Source organism: Notechis scutatus, chromosome 1 (genome assembly GCF_049901735.1).
Source record: "Notechis scutatus isolate UNSWTSFEM ecotype Mainland chromosome 1, rNotScu1.2, whole genome shotgun sequence".
NCBI classification, from domain to species: Eukaryota; Metazoa; Chordata; class Lepidosauria; order Squamata; family Elapidae; genus Notechis; species Notechis scutatus.
In genome coordinates, this window is record NC_142009.1 from 39,296,128 (window position 1) to 39,316,414 (window position 20,287).

At 36.4% G+C, this 20,287-nt stretch overlaps 1 protein-coding gene across 2 annotated transcripts in view; it reads right to left on the bottom strand.

The window, feature by feature from the left end:
- USP34 (ubiquitin specific peptidase 34) overlaps window positions 1–20,287 on the bottom strand; it is a 142,568-nt gene that overhangs the window by 12,737 nt on the left and 109,544 nt on the right. For both annotated transcript variants that reach the window (XM_026676739.2, XM_087961324.1), the window contains exons 54-69: window positions 18,246–18,310; window positions 18,076–18,151; window positions 17,937–17,984; window positions 16,010–16,075; window positions 12,358–12,438; window positions 11,057–11,142; window positions 10,655–10,823; window positions 10,406–10,480; window positions 9,801–9,952; window positions 8,220–8,268; window positions 8,022–8,126; window positions 7,876–7,920; window positions 5,621–5,725; window positions 5,038–5,185; window positions 4,024–4,658; window positions 2,365–2,522 (exon numbers count right to left, since the gene is read on the bottom strand). In XM_026676739.2, coding sequence (XP_026532524.1) covers window positions 2,365–2,522; window positions 4,024–4,658; window positions 5,038–5,185; window positions 5,621–5,725; window positions 7,876–7,920; window positions 8,022–8,126; window positions 8,220–8,268; window positions 9,801–9,952; window positions 10,406–10,480; window positions 10,655–10,823; window positions 11,057–11,142; window positions 12,358–12,438; window positions 16,010–16,075; window positions 17,937–17,984; window positions 18,076–18,151; window positions 18,246–18,310 — 2,063 coding nt within the window. The remainder of the gene's footprint in view (window positions 1–2,364; window positions 2,523–4,023; window positions 4,659–5,037; window positions 5,186–5,620; window positions 5,726–7,875; window positions 7,921–8,021; window positions 8,127–8,219; window positions 8,269–9,800; window positions 9,953–10,405; window positions 10,481–10,654; window positions 10,824–11,056; window positions 11,143–12,357; window positions 12,439–16,009; window positions 16,076–17,936; window positions 17,985–18,075; window positions 18,152–18,245; window positions 18,311–20,287) is intronic.

Sequence of the window (20,287 nt, forward strand, 5' to 3'; positions counted from 1 at the left end):
ACAAATTTAGCCTTGGAGTACAAAATGAAGTAGGGCAAAGGCTGACAGCGTTTTGTCAAGAAAGAAAGCTGCTCATAACAAACTCTTTTCCAACAACCCAAGAGACAACTCTACACATGGACATTGCCAGATGGCCAATACCGAAATCAGACTGAATATGTACTTTGCAGCCAAAGATGGAGAAACTGTATCCAGTCAATAAAATCAAGACCTGGAGCTAACTGTGGTTCATATCATGAGTTTCTTATTGCAAAAAGAAGGTTCAGGTTTAAATTGAAAAAAGTAGAGAAAATCACTAGGCTATTCAGGTAGGACCTAAATCACATCATATCCCCATATGTATATATAGTGGAAGTGATGAATAGATTTAAGGGATTAGATCTGGTAGACAGAATGCCTGAAGAACTATAGAAAGAGGTTTATAACATTGTACAGGAAGCAGCAACTAAAAGCATCGCAAAGAAAAAGAAATGCAAGAAAGTGAAGTGATTGTCTGATGAGGCTTTACAAATAGCTGAGGAAAGAAGGAAAGTGAAAGGCAAGGGAGAAAAACAAAGACATACCCAACTGAATGCAGATTTTCAGAGAATAGCAAGGAGAGATAAGAAGGTCTTCTTAAATGAACAATGCAAAGAAATAAGAACAATAGAATGTGAAAGACATCTAAGACTAGACATCTCTTGAAGTAAATTGGAGATTGTCAAGGGAATGTTTTGTGCAAAGATGGGCCCAATAAAAGGCAAAAATGTTTGAGACCTAACAGAAGCAGAAGATTAAGAAGAGGTGGCAAGAATACACGGAAGAACAATACAAGAAAGATCTTAATGTACCTAATGACAACAACAGTGTGATCGCTGACTTCGAGTCAGACATCTTGGAGTTCAAAGTCAAGAAGCAATACTAGCAACAAAACTAGTGAAGGTGCAGTCAATGCGCCACCAAATTTGGAAAACTTTACAGTGACTACAGGATGGGAAAAGCTCAGTTTACATTTCAATCCCAAAGAAAGGCAATGGCAAAGAATGCTCATACTAGCATACAATTGCGCTCATTTCAATAAGGTTTATATTCAAAATCCTACATGGTAGACTTGATCAGTATGTGAATTGAGAACTGACATAAGTACCAACTGGGTTTCAAAGTGACAGAGGAACTAGAGATCAAACTGCCAACGTTTGCTGGATTATGGAGAAAGCTAGAGAGCTCCAGAAAAACATTTAATTCTGCTTCATTGACTATGCTAAAGCCTTTGCTTGTGTGGATCACAATACACTGTGGCAAGTTCTTTTAAAAATGGGAGTACCAGACTACCTTACCTGTCTCCTGGGAAACCTGTACATGCACCAAGAAGCCACAGTTACAACCAGACAAGGAACAACTGGTTGGTTCAAAATAGGGAAAGGAGTACAACAAGGCTGTATATTGTCACCCTGATTATTTTAACTTATATGCAGAGTGCAACATATGAAATAAAGGGCTGGATGAATCACAAGCCAGAATTAAGTTTGATGGGAGAAATATCAACAACCTCAAATATGCAGATGATACCCCCCTAATGGCAGAAAGTGAGAAGGAACTAAAGAGGCTCTTGATGAAGGTGAAAGAGGAGAATGTAAAAGTTGGCTTGAAACTCAACATTAAAAAAAACAACAACTAAGATTATGCCATTTGGTCTTACCACTTTCTGGCAAATAGAACGGGAAAAATGAAAGCAGATTTTACTTTCTTGGGCTCCAAGATCACTGCTGACAATGACTGCAGTCATGAAATTAAGACATTTGTTCCTTGGGAGGAAAGCTATGATACACCTAGACAGCATATTAAAAAGTAGAGTTATCACCTTGCTGACCAAGGTCTGTATAGACAAAGCAATGGTTTTCCTAGTAGTAATGTATTGCTGTGAGAGTTGGACCAAAAAGAAGGCTGAATGCCAAAGAACTGATGCTTTCAAATTGTGGTGCTAGACAAGGCTTGTTCCTTGGACTGCAAGGAGTTTAAATCAGACAATCCTAAAAGAAATCAACCCTGACTGTTATTTGGAAGGACAGATACTGAAGCTGAAGTTAAAATACTTTGGTCACTTAATGAGAAAAGAAGACTCATTGGAAAAGACCTTGATGTTGGGAAAGATTGAGGGCAAAAGGAGAAGGGGACGGCAGAAAATGAGATGGTTAGATAGTGTCATCGACGCAATGAATATGAACTTGGGCAAACTCAAGGAGATAGTGGAGGACCCAGTGGCCTGGTGGTCATGAAGAATCAGACATGACTTAATGACTGAACAACAACAAAACATATTGCAAGAATAAAATGCATGGAAAAGCACCAAAATCACTCTATTTCAACAAACCAAACGTGAAATACCTTATTAAAGTAGTCCAGCATGACCGTCCATCTAAGCAGCGAAGGTAACAGCTTATAGTCGTTTTTTTAAATTGCTTAATGTCTTCCAGTTCTTCCTCTCTCATATCAGGCCTCTGAGCTACAAAGAGTTGCATGAGATTAAACAGTTCTTCCACTGCCTAAATAAAGAGAAGAAATATCATGAGGCTTATTTTAAGGGGGGGGGGGGGACCCAAATTCCAGTTATTGTTTACAGTAAGGTAAATGCTTTAAAAGACAATGAGTATGCTAAAGGTATTCATACTGTATTCCAAAAACACTCTTGGTTTCACATGCTCTCGAGCTTTTACTTTTTTCTATAATATTTCTTTTCCAGTTCTGCAACTTGAACTATGTTTAAAAATGAAAGAAAAATGGACCAAACTCTAATACAAATAAACACAGTGAATCTTTGTTGAAATGGACCAGTTTGGGGAAGATGTCCACTGCCCCTGAAGCATTAAATATGAAAAAATGTTAGTTACATAACCATTTGCAAATCACATAAAATATATGGTTAATATAAATGTAATTGTTTCATCTGAATTCCTTTGGGTGCATCATGACTTGTTAATTAATTCAGGATGAAATTAGTTAATTAACCTGGGTGAAAATCTGGTCCACTGTATTCTTAGCCTACTAAATGGGGTCCGTTAATTCCAGGTTTTACTCTATGCTGGCTTATTACTGAAAACTAGATTTAGTATATATTTTATATATCATACGTAAAGGTTTCCCTGTCAGTCGTGTCCAATTCTAGGACATGGTACTCATCTCTGTTTCTAGGCAAAGAGAGTCAGTGTTGTATAAAGACAATTTCTGTGGTCATGTGGCCAGCATGGCTATATGCTAAAGGTGCATGGAATGCTGTAACTTTCCCACTTGAAATGGTACCTATTAATCTACTTGCACTTGCATGCTTTTGAGCTATGCTAGGTGGGCAAGAGCTGGGACTAAGTAACAGGAGATCAGCCCACTGAGCAGAGCTCAGTTCTGGATCCTGGGCTGTCAGCTCTATAGCTGCTGAGCTCAGAGTCTTTAGCTGCTGAGCTGTTGGCGCTCCTCCCTTTTATCATCTCTTTCTCTCATCAGTCTGTCTGTCTGCCTATCTTATATGTTTATATATCATAAGGATATCTTATATATTTAGTATAAAAGAGCTGTTTTATTTCTATACCATTCTTCCTTTTAAGAGAGCAAAGAATTGTTTTGCTTCTTGAACTCAAGATATATTTTACCTCCTTCACAGTAATCATATCTTATGCACTAGGAAGGGAGAATGGCAGTGATCTCAGTTGTAGAGGAATTGCCCAAATAATGCCGATTCTACTAAGATGGTGAGGCAATAAAGAAAAGGAAATGTATGGCACAAAATTAATTGTATCATAGCTGCCATCAGACAATGATAGAACTGCTGGTAAGCTCATCTTCTGAGAATATTCTGAGTTTAAATTAGAGCAGAATATATTTTCACTATTATCAATTGACTTCTTTGGATCTGGCAAAAAGATAGTTTTATTTTCGGACATTTCATTCATGTGAATACTCCTATCACCTACCCTTCCATAGACTGCTGCTGTTTTTAATGCTGTTCTCTCAAAAATCTCTATCTGTCTTTCACTCTGTATGAATTTGACTTACCCCAGGATATTGGCTGGCATGTGGTGTGAGATTCTTAAATGCCCATTGAATATTTTGATGAGAAGCCAACTGTCTGGTAAATGCAGGGGATTGCTCACAGCATAGCCGCAGAATGCCATAGTAGGCAGGTAGCATCCCACGGTTAAAAAGCACCACATCCTGGTCATCATGATCTGCTAGGATGTAATTGAAGGCAATGTTCTTGGTCACCACTGGATTCTGCACAATAAGGCGCACGTTTTCAGGGCAGTCAACGCAGACATTGTACCAAAAAGAGAGCAGGGCCTGCTTATTATGGTTGGTAGCAATAGCAGGCTCAGAAAGTTTAGGTTGAAAGAGGTTCCACAAATCCATGAAATAAGTAGAAAACATTAGTTTTTCTGTTTTGGAGATCAAGCAGTAAGTCATAAAACTGAAGTAGGGTACCAGTTTTGTAGTTCCATGCACAGCAGCATCAACATAAAGCTTAGCTCTTGAGAGCAGTCCAAGCAACACATTATAAACTTGATGAAGAACAACTGTAGTATCTGGACTAAGGGGAAGATCTCGAGTAGGGATATGGAGTGAGCGGGTAGATCGGAACATTTGTCGGAATGAATTGCTTGGAATAAGAGAGACCAGAAGATAGGCTGCAGCTGCAAAATAATAAATACACAGGTAAAAAAAGAAGCTAGACTTTTTGGCTGTGCACATTCTCACCCTAAAATAAATTTTGTTTGTTTAAAATTTGTTCACAAAAACACTCTAACCATATGACACAACGTATAAAAGAAAAATATCGTTATTGGCAGAGAGATCACAATAACAAGCAATGCGGAGACTTCAATTCCTTGCTTTCTAAATTGTTGTATGTAATGCTGAGTATTGAAATAAATATTTCACTCATTTTTAAAAAATCTTGTTTATTATATTAGGAAATAAATAAAAGAAAATGTCCACATTTTCACACATAAACAATGAACTTATTTATTGGAAATTAAGAAGAAGCCAATTATTTTCTGCTTAGCAACTTACAAGTTCTCACTCTAGGATAGTTATGAGCCAAAAGAAAACGTTCTACCCAGTTCTCCATATTCTGCAGGACCCAGCTGTGGGCAAGCTTATTTCGTGGTGTCTGTACTGCTAACCAATCCAGACATTGAGATGGGTTGTACTCAATCACCTACAAATATTGGAAAAATGGACAAACATAATGAAACATAAAACAAAATCTAGACTATTGGATAGCACTCTATATATCAATAGCTCAGCTAATAAACAGGCAGGTTGAATCTTTTACTACAGGGGTCCCCAACCCTCAGTCTGCAGACTGGTAGGGAATTGGGCCATAAAGCGTAAGGTGAGCATGCGCAAACACACACACACACACACACACCGCTAGTCTATGGGACCAGAAAGGTTGGGGACTGCTGTTTTACTAGTTTTATTTACTAACCATGGCAAAAGGGCTGCCAAAGGTACTATATTTTCTGTCAGACAATAACTCTTAGTCTAGGAGTGTAAAAATTAAGTCTAATAATCTTTACAGCATAGACATTATACTGCTTATTTTCTCTCAATATTATAGAGATATGTATTTAATATAGGCATCCTTTACCTCCCATATCCTTTGAAGAATATATGATGCAAATGGTGGCATTCCTGGAGGTCCACCAGCAAATTCCATAAGCATAGTTAACAACTTGAAAAAAGGATTGGCTGCCTGAAGTTGAAAACAAGAAGAAAAAACTTATATCCTATAAGGAATCCGTAGTGGTTTTTTTTTTAATATTGCAAGTCATAACTGATTTTATTCAATTATTTACTTATGCCCATTTAAAACACATATTCTAAATACACACATATACTAATGACTTGTTTGTGATTCTAAGCAGCTTAATAATATTCACATACCATTAATATGCAACCCAAAAAGTTAAGATTTAAACAAACCCCTTTTCTTAACTCTCAGAAGAATGTGAGCAGTTTCATCACCAGAATTAATTACTGTTATACCACACCACAGATTTAATAGAAATAATTATTTATATGTTTATCTTAGGCAAGTCTTAAAGCTGGAAGCACACACACCCAATCCAAGGATATGGGTCAGAAGCATGGTCATTATCAGGAAGTGCAACCTGTCCAGGTCAGGCATTTATTCCAAACCTTATACTCAAAATTCTGGTATTAGCAATAAATCTTAATGTCAAGCTTCATCTTTGGATTTACAAAGCAAATATTTGTCAGAGATTTTTAGTCAATTTGTGATCATGAATCAGCAGACTTTCTTTTTATCTTTTCAGTTGATGTTACCCCTGCTTATACTGAAGATAATCATAGGCAATAGATAATTTTGAACTGGCACTCTGATGAAAAAGCCAAAAAGTGCCTATAAGGAAATGAAAATCAGAGAAGAGTCTTGTAGATAGATCCTAAAGACTGAATCCACTTCAAGGCAACCATTTCTTACACAGAAGAAAAAGCATATTCAATAACTGTTCACACCCTGAATCTATTTCTTGATGAAATAAAACTCTGGCCTTTGAACATTTTCTTATTTGTTAATTCTGGCCAGTGTCCACTCTGACTGGCTATATGATATAAAGGCCTTCATACAGAGAACAAAAAGTAAAGGTTTCCCTGTCAGTTGTGTCTGAATCTAGGGCACAGTGCTCATCTCAGTTTCTTGGCCAAGAGACCCAGCATTGTCCAAAGACATTTTCCAAGGTCATGTGGCCAGCATGGTTATACACCAAAGGCACATGGAACGCTGTTACCTCCCCAGTGAAATTTTCTTCTTTTATATGCTTTTGAACTGTAAAGTGGACAGGAGCTGGGACAAGTAATGAGAGTTCACCTCGTTGTGTGGAGCTTGGGTCTTGAATCTGGGCTGTTGCTCTCCAGCTGACTAGCTCAGCATCTTTAAATTATGAGCCCCCACAGATAACAACTTATCTCTTATGAACTACCTGATCTTTTGAACTGGAGTTTCTTGGCCTTATAAAATACAGAATAGAATGCTGGAGTTATCCATGCAACATCTTGTAGGGCACATTTGTAGTATTATTGATGTGCTACATTTATATCCCATTTTTCTCCATTAGTTCAATGCAACATACATATAGATCTCCCTTCATCCCATTCATCCCTCAACCATCATGTGAGAAGCTGATGCAACAGAAAGCTTGAGCCAAGTTATCCAGTGATTTTTACTGGGTGAACTAAAACTGGGTTACCCCAGTCATAGTCAAGCATCTTAATCAACATATCATATTGGTTCTCTGAATGGCAACATAGTCAAATACTCAAGAGAAGCATGTATGGCAATCATATAAGTTAAACAAAGGAACCTAGGTTATCGTTTTGAATTATGACTAAGCTATTAAGACCTGAGTTTGGGATGGCTGTAACTTCTCACAAGATCTTGACTAAAGCTCTCTATAAAAACTTTCTTTGATAGTTGCTCACTCCTGCTGATTCCAAAGAAGTGATAGTAACATCTAGTTGCCTGTTACCTTTCTTTTGGATTAAGGGCATTGGCCTAACATTTGTCTTTTGTTTCAACAAGAATATTATGCCAAAAGTTGGGCCTAGATTAGAAACAGATGCTATAGTCCAAACAGACCAAAATCCACAAGCTCCACAACCCAATTATATGGGAAAATGTGAGATTACCAAGCTTCTGTTGTGAAGAATACAATGCTTAGAAGACATCTTAATCAAGTGTAGAAATTGAATTAAAGTTTCTGGAATTTTCTCCCTTCTCTTTTTGTCTTTTTTCACTACAGGATCATTATATTGGGGACAAATCTAAGAATGTTGAATATGACCATCAAACAATATAATATGTGGTAGCAAAATACTGCATACCTCAGGAGTCAACTTGGCTATAGACGTGAAAAGCATGGATACGATCTGTAAGAGAGGAAGAAATCCTTTCATCATATGCAACTCTAATGCAAGTATTCCAGTTAGGCTCTCAGAGTGGATATAACTAATAACAGCAAGTAACTTACATGTTCTGCAAGTCTGTTGTTATATCGACAAAGACTGAAAATAAGATTGCAGGTCTGCCTAATATTGATTCCATCTCGAATATGTTGGAATAAGAAAGGAAAACCCTGGAACAAATTCAATGAGTTACTGTAGCAGATTTTTAAAAAAAGTGTTTTAAAACTATTAATTGTTGTTTTTCATGTCCAGTTATTTATTACCTTGCCTCCAGTTAATGCTGCCATATCATTTTGGGATAAAGTCAAATGCCTAAAACACATATAAAGAATGGACCAATTCATTTCATTAATCAACCAATTAGTAAAAACAAAATTGCTTTCCTGAATTTTCTTGGAATAGTCCATGTAAAAACCACACTTTTAGGAAATCAGGCAGCTGACAAATGCTGGGAAACTCAAGCAAGCCATGCTGTTAAGATATATTGAATCTCCATTAAGTAGGAACAGGGAACAAACAAAGAAAGAGAACTTTTCACAGTTCTGGACCCAAAATCAGGGTACAAAAACTATGTATTGATTTTAATGGCAAAAATATGCAAAATATGGACTACAATCAAGCAACTATTTTGCCCTGTGAATGTTTGATATATGGCTGACAACTTCAATTTAGAATGTTGACAGATGAATGATTAGCAGTTCTACTGCTAGTTCAGATAACATTGACATAAATGAGGAAGAATATTTGATAATATACAGTAAACCATTACATCTATTTTGTATAGCTTAGGACTTTTTTTCAGGGGGGAAAATTACCCCAAAGTCAGAACACTCCTCAGAATCACTCCTGTGAATTGAGTGATATCATCCCCCCTCATAACATGGCCCTTTATAACATCTTCTAACAAACATGTAGCTTTTCAAGCTAGGTGCCTTGGCCATCGGATGGATAAAAACAATTCTGGGGATGGCCAGATGGCACAATTTAATGGATCAGATTTTTGCTTCCAAAGTTAATAATGACTGGCAGCAGTTCTCTGAGATTTTTGATAGAAGTCTTTAACCACTTTACTTGGAGATGACAGGAATTGAGCCTGAGATCTTTTGCAAATGACATATAAGCTAGTAATCTGAGGCCCTGCCTACTTAGCATGTATACAATTACTAAACTCTCTTATTTTGCACTGATTCAGGCATGCATTATCAAATAATCTTTATCACTGTCAGACTATATTCTACTTTTTGAACAGTATAAACAAACCTAATAAAGAAAAAATGTTAGAGATGTCCAATGTGTTATCTCAATATTTCAAAGAAAATGGACATATACATATATATAAGCCCATCCATGGTTAAACCAACCCTCAAATTTTACACCAAAATACTATGAAAAGTGTGCCACCTGTAAATAAGCCCATCAGCTTAACAACAGATGGGTTTAATCTGTGAGTGTTTAATGTGTGTGTGTGTGTGTGTGTGTGTGTGTGTGTGTTTGTACTTGTAAGAAGTATTAACATATGTTTTCATGAAAAGGTGAACCCAATTTTGGATATATTTCAGCACCTGAAATTCTTGGCTTATAGACAAGTATATATGGTATGTGTAAAACCTTAAGCCAATCACATAAAGGCCCTGATTGTAAGTTTTCTAGATTGGCTTATGCTGTCAAATAATATAAAGTGTTAAAAACCAGAACAGGTTTTTACAGTTTTTTTTTCTTTCCTTGCTTCTTTTATTCTTTATTACTTTGTATTAGCTTTTGATGTTCTTTATAAAAATTTTAATATAATCCATAAAAAACAGATGAATAAAATAATCATAAACAATCTGATATATACTCCTCACCTCTCTGATCGAGACTGTTCTACCAGAAGAGCTATCAGAGCAATCATCTTTTCAAGTGCAGCAGGCCTATATTTTTCTTCTGCTAAAGAAAGAATGTCTTCCTCCTCTTCCTCCTCTTCTCCTTCTTCTTCTGATAGTACCTCAACTTGTGGCTGACAACAAAAACAAATCATCATCATCATCATCTCCATCTCTCATACTACACATTTCTGCAAAAGGACTTATTTTACTAAAGCAGCAAGGACACATAACATTACTCTCCCTCTCTCTACCCCTCCCTCCATCCCTCTTTCTCTCTCTCTCTCTCTCTCTCTCTCTCTCTGAGTGTTTAACCATGCTAAGCTTTAAATCTGTAATAAATTATCTCAAATCTAGCTTCATAATCAAAATGTAGAATAAAGATCTACTATAGATAATACTGTAGAGATAATCTGTTTGGAAAAACGTAGAAGAGAAGTGGAGTGGAGATCATGATAAATTTGTTAAAGACAAAACTTTGCAGAGTAAAGGTCAGAGTAGTCATAAAATATCTCCTTGAAAGACTGGGAATGATCCACTAAAGTGCCAATGAGAAATTAGGCTATAAAGGATTACTCCAGACTTACATTTTCAGGACCTTTAGTTCCCATATAGAAATGAACCATTGTTGAAATTGCTTGCAGAGAAAGCAAAAACTGGCTCTGGAAATAATTGAATATAAAATATAACATCTGTTTAAATTCTGCCTTCCTCTCTAAATTGATTTTTGTAATAAACATAGAAATGAAAAGATTAAATAACAAAAAAGGTTAACAGCTCTCAAACTTAGTAACAAATAATAAATATAACAGCAGAATTCGTGCAAAATCACTCACCTCCTCTTCTCCCATTTTGGCAAATTCATAAAGAAAGGCAAAGTATTCTGTGAGATGTTTACTGTGGGGTTTAACACCATGTTCCATAATTGACAACAGAGTCTTCACAAAACGAGTCACACATGAGCGACTACCAATATCTTCCACAGGACCATCCATGTCATCTGAACTGAAAATACATTTCATTGTTCATCAGTTTATATTGAAGTCACTGAAGGCAAAATGATCCAAAATCAATCTGAAAAGTCGTTCCAACTTCCTACATTATGCAAAGTACACTATATTTAGGATAGCGTGTGAAATGTTTAACAGTGCTTAAACATTGTATAATACTGGCATATGATAAATTAATGTTACAAAATAAATATTTGAAATAGATGGAATTATTTTAAGAAAATGTACCAGTCTTCTAATCCTGGCTGTAGGTACAGATGAGCATGGACTGGCCTTAGCCGCTGAATCACATGAATGCACAAACGCTGAAACATCTGTAAAGTCATAAGATTTAAGGTTACTTTGCGGTCACATAAATATTTGCTTTTACAAAGCTTTAGAAACACAGTGATCGTGGATTATTTGGTTGAAAAATTCATCATTGAATTAGTGATATTTTGCCTTCGTGTTACACAATTAATATTTTATACAGACTATATCTTAAATCATTGATTCATAGAATCTTAAAGATTAGAAAAGACTTTCAATATACTCTTGTTTAACCCCTTACTCAATGCAGTCAATTTCTTTGTGGAACAGCTCTTACGTGCAAATATAATTTATTTCTATTTAATTTAAATACATTGGTTTTTATATTGTCTTCAGAAATAACTCTGAAAAATATCACATTATATTCTTCGTGATGGCTTTTCATATATTTGAAGACACCTATCATGTGTTCTTGCAGCCTACGCAACCCAACACCTCCAATCATTTTTCAAGTTTTTTAAGCCCCTTATCATCTTGACAGCTGCCTTTTACATACATTCCAGTTTTTCAATATTCTTTATAAAACATGGTGCACAAACAGGATGGAACACTCTAGGCATGGCCAAGGCAAGATATAGAAGACCAGTTCCTTTGGTCTCGGCATTATACTTCAATTCGTGCAGCCCAAGACTATATTTGTTTTCTTCACTTTTCTTTTTTCTTTTTAGCAGCAACAGCATAGAAAACTGTTAGAACTACATAGAAGACTTTAGTATGGCTTCTAAGGTATTCCACTTGCAACAATCTAAATTGAGGCAATATTTCCATATACAAAATTGCCTTTGCCCTCATTCTTCAGGTAGCAGCAACCATTCCTCTGGTTGAATGGCAAACCACTACTGGGAGAGAAATTCAGGTTTTAAAATGTAATTAAATTAGGCATATGCTATTTGTAATGTGTAATGGGGCCCCTTATTCAAGTAAAAATGTATCTAAAGAAATATTTGGTCTGGTATGCAGATTAAACTTCAAGGTCTACATGTACACTTAAACTTCATTATATTGTTTATCAGAAATCCTTCTAAAAACTGCCATACTGTTTTTGAGATGGAGACCCCAAAAATGTGAAGTACACCTCAAATATATGTAATAATATCCAGGGCACTTCAACCTAACATGTTGGGTTTAATGGATAAAATTCATACTGAGAATTTAAGAAACTAAAACCCTAAGCAATAACAATTTAAATGACACATACTTCATTTTACACTTCATCTTACCTGTCTTACAATCTGATTGGGGCATTTAATTAAAATCTGCATAGGCCACCAGTCATCATCAGCCATACGATCAAGAAACCACTGGAAAAAAACATATATGTAACATTTTAGCATATATTCCTAACAATGAAAGCATTTTCTATTCTACTACATATTCATAGCATATTTTATTATAATTGCTTAAACAACTTAAGTAAAGCTCTAAAAGTATTCTAGTAAATATCTACATCACTGTGAGGGGGGGGGGGGACAATTTTTCACAGCTGTTTGAAAAAATGAAGGCCAAGGATGATAGTTGTCCTAACTTCTAGATTCATGCCACCTACAGTGCATTCAGAAAGTATTCAGACCCCCTTTCATTTTTGTCAATTTTGTTATGCTGCAGCTGATTCTACAGTTGTTGAAATTCATTTTTCTCATTAATCAATATTCAGTACCCATAGTGACAAAGTGAAAACAGAAGTTTAGAAATGTCTGTAAATTTATTAAAAAGAAAAAATTGAAATATATTGACATAAGTATTCAGACCTTTTGCAACAACATTTGAAATTTAGCTCTGGTGCCTCCCATTTCTCTTGATTGTTGCTGACATGTTTCTATACCTTGATTGGAGTTGACCTGTGGCAAATTAAATTGATTGGACATGATTTGGAAAGGCCTCACAGCTGACAATGCATACTGTAGCAGAGCAAAAACACGAGGTCAAAGAAACTGCCTCAAGAGCTCAGAGACAGGATTATTGCAAGGCACAGATCTGGGGAAGGCTACAAAAAAATTTCTGCTGCACTTAAGATTGCTAAGAGCACAGTGGCCTCCATAATTCTCAAATGGAATAAGTTTGGTACAACCAGGATTCTTCCAAGAGCTGGTTGCCTGGTCAAACTGAGCAATCGGGGGAGAAGGCCTTAGTAAGAGACATAACCAAGAACCCGATGGTCACTTTGACTGATCTCCAAAGATTGTGTGTGGAGATGGGACAGAGTTCCAGAAGGACAATCATCACTGCAGCCCTCTGGGCTTGGTGGCTAGACAGAAGCCCCTCGTCAGTGCAAAGTACATGAAAGCTGCTAGGAGTTTGAAAAAAAAAACAACAACACCTGAAGGACTCATAATGTGAGGAATTGTTCAGTTTTGCAGCGTAAATTTAGCACCAGAAAAATAAACACAGATGTCTGGTGCTTCATTTAACATCTGTATAAGATATTAAGTAAATTTTATAAGCCAGTTGTAGATTTCTCCAACATGGAACAGCAGAAAATATGTTGCAAGAACTCAACTTCAGTAGCCACCAGCAAAACACAGAGAGAGAACTTCTAGTTTCACTTTCCAGGTCAGCTCCCATTGGCCGGTCTCTTACCATACCTACTCACTGACTCTGTTAACAACATCTCTGCCAGTAAATGAATACTCTGACAGGAATAAGATTCTCTTGTCTGATGAAACCAAGATTGAACTGTTTGGCCTCAATTCTAAATGTTATGTCTGGAGGAAACCAGGCACCACTCATCACCAGTTACAGTATCATCCCAACAGTGAAGCATAGTGGTGGTAGCAACATGCTGTGGGGGTGTTTTTTAGCAGCAGAGACTGGGAGACTGGTCAGGATTGAGGGAAAGCTGAATGGAGCAAAGTACAGGAATATCCCCAATGAAAACCTGTTCTACAGCACTCAGGACCTCAGGCTGGATCAAAGATTCACTTTCCAAACATGACAATGATCCTAAGCACACAGCCAAGACAACACAGGAATAGCTTAAGGACAGCTCTGTTAATGTCCTAGAGCAGCAGTCGCCAACTGGTGGGCCATGAGAAAATTTTGGTGGGCCGCAGAGAAATCTCATTCCCAGAGCACCCCTCCCAAAGCAATTAATCCAGGCTGCACAAAAACACAAGGCTGCGATGCCCACATGGCCCACGGGAAACCTCCCTGCCCACTCACTCCTTACCCGGAAAACTTGCCTGCTAAATTGCTATTTTTCCTTTTTCCGACCATCAGCTGTTCTGCTATGTCGGGAGATTTAGATCAGTTAGGAAGCAGGAAATGGTTGGATTTCTTGCTTTCTAGCTAGTCAGGGGTAGTCAACCTTTTTATACCTATCACCCACTTTTGTATCTCTGTCAGTAGTAAAATTTTCTCTAACCGCCCACTGGATCCACAGTAATGGTGATTTATAAAGTAGGGAACAAAACCCCTACCGCCCACCATGAAAGCTGGAACGCCCAATAGTGGGCGGTAGGGACCAGGTTGACTACCATTGCTTTACATCTTTGGCTCTGCTTTTAAGCACAGCCGAACCTCCCTTAAGACTGAAGGTTCTATTATTCAGTACAGACTCACGGCAAGCAAATTTGAGAGACTGAGCTAGCCGATGGCAGATAGATCACTGAATGATTCTGTGAGCAATTCAATCTGCCTGCCTGCTTTGGGGTAAAAGTTGCTCTTTTAATAAAAAATTCAATATTTATATAAATATTTACAATATTTACATACAAGCCATGCCCAGCCAGCCACATGACCACCAAGCCACACCCACAAATTAGGCCATGCCCACAGAACCGGTTAATGGTCCCTGGGATTTAAAATTATGAGTTTGGTGGTCCCTGAGGTCCAAAAGGTTGGCGACCCCTGTCCTAGAGTGGCCAGCCAGAGCCCTGACTCTGAACAACTATTGAACAACTCTGGAGGGACCTGAAAGTGGCTGTCCTCTGACCGTCGCCATCTAACCTGACTGAGCTTGATTTGCAATGAAGAATGGCAGAAAATCCCCCGATCCAGATGTGCAGTTTGTCAAGTCATACCCCCAAAGACTCATGTAATTGCTGCCAAAGGTGCTTCAACAAAGTACTGAGTGAAGGGTCTGAATACTTATGACAATGTGATATTTCAGTTTTTTTCTTTTTAATAAATTTACAACATTTCTAAAATTCTGTTTTCATTTTGCCATTATGGGGTATTGAGTATAGATTAATGAAAAAAATGAATTTCAACAACTTTAGAATTAGGCTACAGCATAACAAAATTGACAAAAGTGAAAGGGATCCAAATACTTTCTGAATGCACTGTAAATAACATTATTGAAGGATACTAACAATGGGAAACCGTTGATGCTAGATGAATTATGATAAATAATAGAAGGCATATCAAAACATTGTTCTTATAGATGGCCGCCTTACCTATGAATTAATAAAAAATATTCCCTTCTTTTTAGGCAATCATGTATTAGAAAGCATTTGCTCCACAACAAGATAAAAAAGGCAATTATTATGGGGCTCTCAGATTTTGAACAAATTGGCAGTACTAATTTAGAAGACCAAGTTCTTTCTGCATTCACCATGTTCAATCCAGAAAAACTAAACATTTACTATTAAAATACCGTAACTAATCAAAGTTTATTTTTATATCATATTTTTAAAAAACCACCCATCTGTCTCAGAGTAATCTTGGCAGTGTACAAATAGACAATTATAGGTATATTACATACAAAATTGAAACAAAACTATTTAATTAGATTTGTAGCTAAAGCTGAAATGTTTTTTTTATTTTATACAGTATCATGTCTTTAGCACATTATCAAATCCATAAATTTATCCTTCCTAAGTTATGAAACACAAAAACTTGCATATTTGACTGAATTCTTCATTTTTGTCTTACCTCACAAGCAGCTTGGCTGTTGTTAAATTGCTTAGTTAACAGTTCAATCCACTGAAGCATAGTGGGCTAAAGGAAATAAACATTAAACTGAAACATATAATTTTTTTCTTCAGATACATAACATTAAAAGCAATAAGTATGATGCAGTGTTGGTTTCAGCAGTACCCTCCCACCTTCCCCAAGCCCACAGAATGGACAGTGATTTGGTTTTGAGGTTTAATGAAACACTTTGTCTTGCATAATCTGGTTTAAAGACGATATATAATATTGTATCACATTTATTTATAGAATAAAATAAGAATAATAATATCTTATGTTGATTTGTCAAAGTTCAGATACCATATCCTAGGCTAAGGAAATCAAATTTGTCCATACAGGTAGTCCTTGTTTAACAACCACAATTGGGACTGGAACTCAGTTGCTAAGTGAAATATTGGGAAATATTCTCAGAATGTGTTATCAAGTGGGCAGTTATATAAATGTTTTAAATAAATGATGAAATATATATCACTTAATCGCAGCTGGGCTTACATTTTTACTATAGCTTTTTTCCAATTCCCTTGCCTTTTGGAATGCTCATCTCAGTGCTAGATAATTAGCTAGAATGGAATTAATATGTGTATTCATATTTATTGGAGAAGAAGAGATTAAAAGAGAGTAAGCAGGCATACAATGAGGAATACACATCAGAAAAATGTGCTTGCAATGTACTCATTACCTAGTGCAGTTGGGGCTGCAAGGAAGAGAAAAACAAAGGTCAGGCACTGGAGAGATTGGAGAAAAAAATTACGAAATAGTAAACAAGTATATAGTGGGAAATGCACTGGCTCGCTGCCTAGCATGCTTGCAGCTAGCAGCCCCAAGAGCTGTAAGTAAACAACTGGCACCGATGCATTCTTGTCAATGTGTACTCCCCATCGCGTGCCTGGTTACTCTCTTGTAATTCCTTCATCTTCAGTCATTCCAGTCTGCAATGGGGAATGGGGAAATGAGTAAGGCGTAGGCAATGCATACTATCTGAATAGCCAGATAATCCCTTGGGTTAAAACTGTATTTGGACCAGAATTTTATTGAACCAATAAAGGCATAAAGTGTGATTTCATATGACCGCATTGCTTAGCAATGTCAATCCTGACAGTCTCAGTTGCCATTGTAAGCCAGAGATCACATGGGCTATTAAGAGAAGCCCTGTGATCAGAGTCTTAGGCAAACAGGTTGGTGTGCGAGAACTTTGGGACAGTGGGTGTTGCCATTGGTGGGCCAGCAGAGGCCAAGGGTGGGCAATACAGAGAATGTACTATGAACTAGCACTTAGCACTAACACTTAGCCTTACAGGATCAACTACTCTGGAGTATTTTATAGCCTCTGTAAGCGATTTACAGAATCAGCATATTGCCCTCAGCAATCTGGGTCCTCATTTTACTGATCTCAGAAGGATGGAAGGCTGAGTCAACCTTGAACTGTTAAGGACTGAACTCCTGGCAGTGGGAGTGTTAGCCTGCAATACTGCATTCTAATCATTGAGCCTCCATTACAAGATGCCTGTGATTCATACTCCATAGCTGAGCTCTTCAGAAGAAAAAGCAGTGTGAGTGACTTATGGGAATGAATTGTAACCTTTGCTTGTGGGAAACTGGCAATGAAGGTTACAAATAGTGATCATGGATTACTGTAGTGTTGTCATTGTGAGCTAGGTACACTTCCTAACTTTGAATGGTTTCTACACAAGGTAGATGCTAAGAAAGGTCTACCTGTATTAGCTCAAAGGTTTGTTTAGACTATGAAATAATCTAGTTTGAAAAGAACTGAAATGTTATTATAATTATAATTTTTCCTTTATTTTTCAGTCAGTGAAGCAAATAATTTTTGTTTATCTTAATCAATGTTAGAAATATACACGGTGTTATAGGAAATCCAGGCACATACCTTTTCTTTTGAATGGATAAATGTTTCCAGGACAAAAGAAGTGCTTAACTGTAAGACAATAATTGATAGTCACAGACTATCCTGAACAAGTGCTAAAATACTTTTTTTTTTAAAGTAATCTGACAGTAAGATACTCTACCTTGGCTGTCATCAGAGAAACTGCTTTTGGATCTGGTAATGTGCTGGGGATGCTACTACACAACTGCCACATAAATCTAGGGCAAACACATGCATAAATATTTGTTTTTACACCCAGGATTTTAAAACCTGCAGTTTATTAAATAAAATATAAATTGATGTAAACCTTACCCAAAATACGTATGCTCAAAAATATTCTTATCCTGAAGGAACTGCATGTTATCATGCCATATCCACTGAAAAGAAAAATGAAAAAAGCAGGTAAAGTTATTTATTCTATTCAGAGATGAATGAAAAATAAATTACTGGCTAATGTAAGTACTTCTTAACCCATATAAATTGATTGACTGAGTAAATAAAAATCTTGTGGCAAGATGGGCAGCAAATAAATTTAATAAATTAAAAATAAATAAATAAACCTTTCTATTTAAATGTACCATAATTCAAAATTAGCCATTATATAAAATGCTACTGGTGTTCTCTCTCATGGAAACTTCATTTATTTAAATAATAAAAAGCATCCGAAGTAAGTAAGTAAACTAAACAACGCTCCCTGTATCCTATTCCAAACTAAATTTATATGCTACCTGATTCTCAGTTACTTTGAGTGGCTCACAACAATCACCGAAGAAATTACAATAAAATCAATAAATGTTTAAATTTAATGCATTACTTAACATTGAATGCTTTTAATTTTTCAATTTTTAAAATTGTTTTATATCATATTTTATATTATTGTAAGCTGCCCAGAGTCATTTGACAATGTGATAGGCAGCATATTAAATAAATAAATAATAAAGACAGACAGAGAGACAGATGATGAGGACTGATGAAATGAGGGGTCTCAGTCTCCCTCACTAAAGGCCTTAGCTTTTCTTAGAATCCAAGGTACAATATATTGACTCCCTGAAACCTTAATATGCTGAGGCAACCAATAATGTACCTAACTCAATTTTGTTTATGCTGTTGGACTTCCTCTCTTGAAAAAGAGGTTTCCTACGCCTTGCATCCAAGAAATATTTTAACTGGATATGGCAAGAAATGCTACCTTTGGGGAAAAGTTGAAAGGGTGTTCTCGCCTAAAGAGGGAGGGAGGGATCTCTTCAAGCCCTATAATTCTGTGTGTTCTATAACATTAAGAAAAGTTCTATTTAGCCAACTGACTTTATGTTAATATTAACAATGTTAATATTACCGATTTATTGAAATATAGGTTGTTCCTGTTTTGTCTAAATGAAAGATCCCAACAATACAGCAATAATGCTTTTTGATACATTCTTATCCTAACATTTTCATTTCAAATAGAATAGAATTCTTTATTGGCCAAGTGTAACTGGACACACAAGGAATTTGTCTTGGTGCACATACTCTCAGTGTACATAAAAGAAAAGATACATTCATCAAGAGTCAAGAATCATAAGGTACAACACTTAATAATAGTCATAGGGTACAATAAGCAATCAAATCATACTAGGAACAGTCAATATAAATCATAAGGATACAAGTGACAAAGTTACAGTCACAAGTGGGAGGGGATGGGTGATAAGGAGTGATGAGAAAATTAACAGTAATAGTAGTGCAGACTTTGTAATAGTTGAACAGGGTTGAAGGAATTATTTGTTTAACAGAGTGATGGCTTTCGGGGGGGAAAACTGTTCTTGTGTCTAGTTGTTCTGGTGTGCAGTGCTCTATAGCGTCGTTTTGAGGGAAGGAGTTGAAACAGTTTATGTCCAGGATGTGAGGCGTCTATAAATATTTTCACAGCCCTCTTTTTGACTCATGCAGTATAAATGAGCTATACACTATCTAGTAAGGATATGATAATGCTTAGTAATATTAATTATCTACTTAATAGGCATTGATATTACTAATAATTTAATGAAATAAATATGACTTATGAAAAAGAGTTCTTTCTTCTCTCCTGGTCTAATCAGATTATTTTAAAAGAATAATAATGCTATTTTGAATTTTGATACAATGAAAACTAGCTCAAATTAGTCCAAACTAAGAATTCTGTCTATTATACAACTAGCAGTCACTGCATGACTCTGTCTAATTCATGTCATTGTGTAATGTTCCATATGGGGTATCAGAACACAGAAAAACAAAACAAAACACAAACATAACTAAAGATGGGTGGAGCACCAAGTACAGTATTTAGAGTCCTGCTACATTACAACACAATGTTGGACAAATAATCAGTTTTTCCTTGG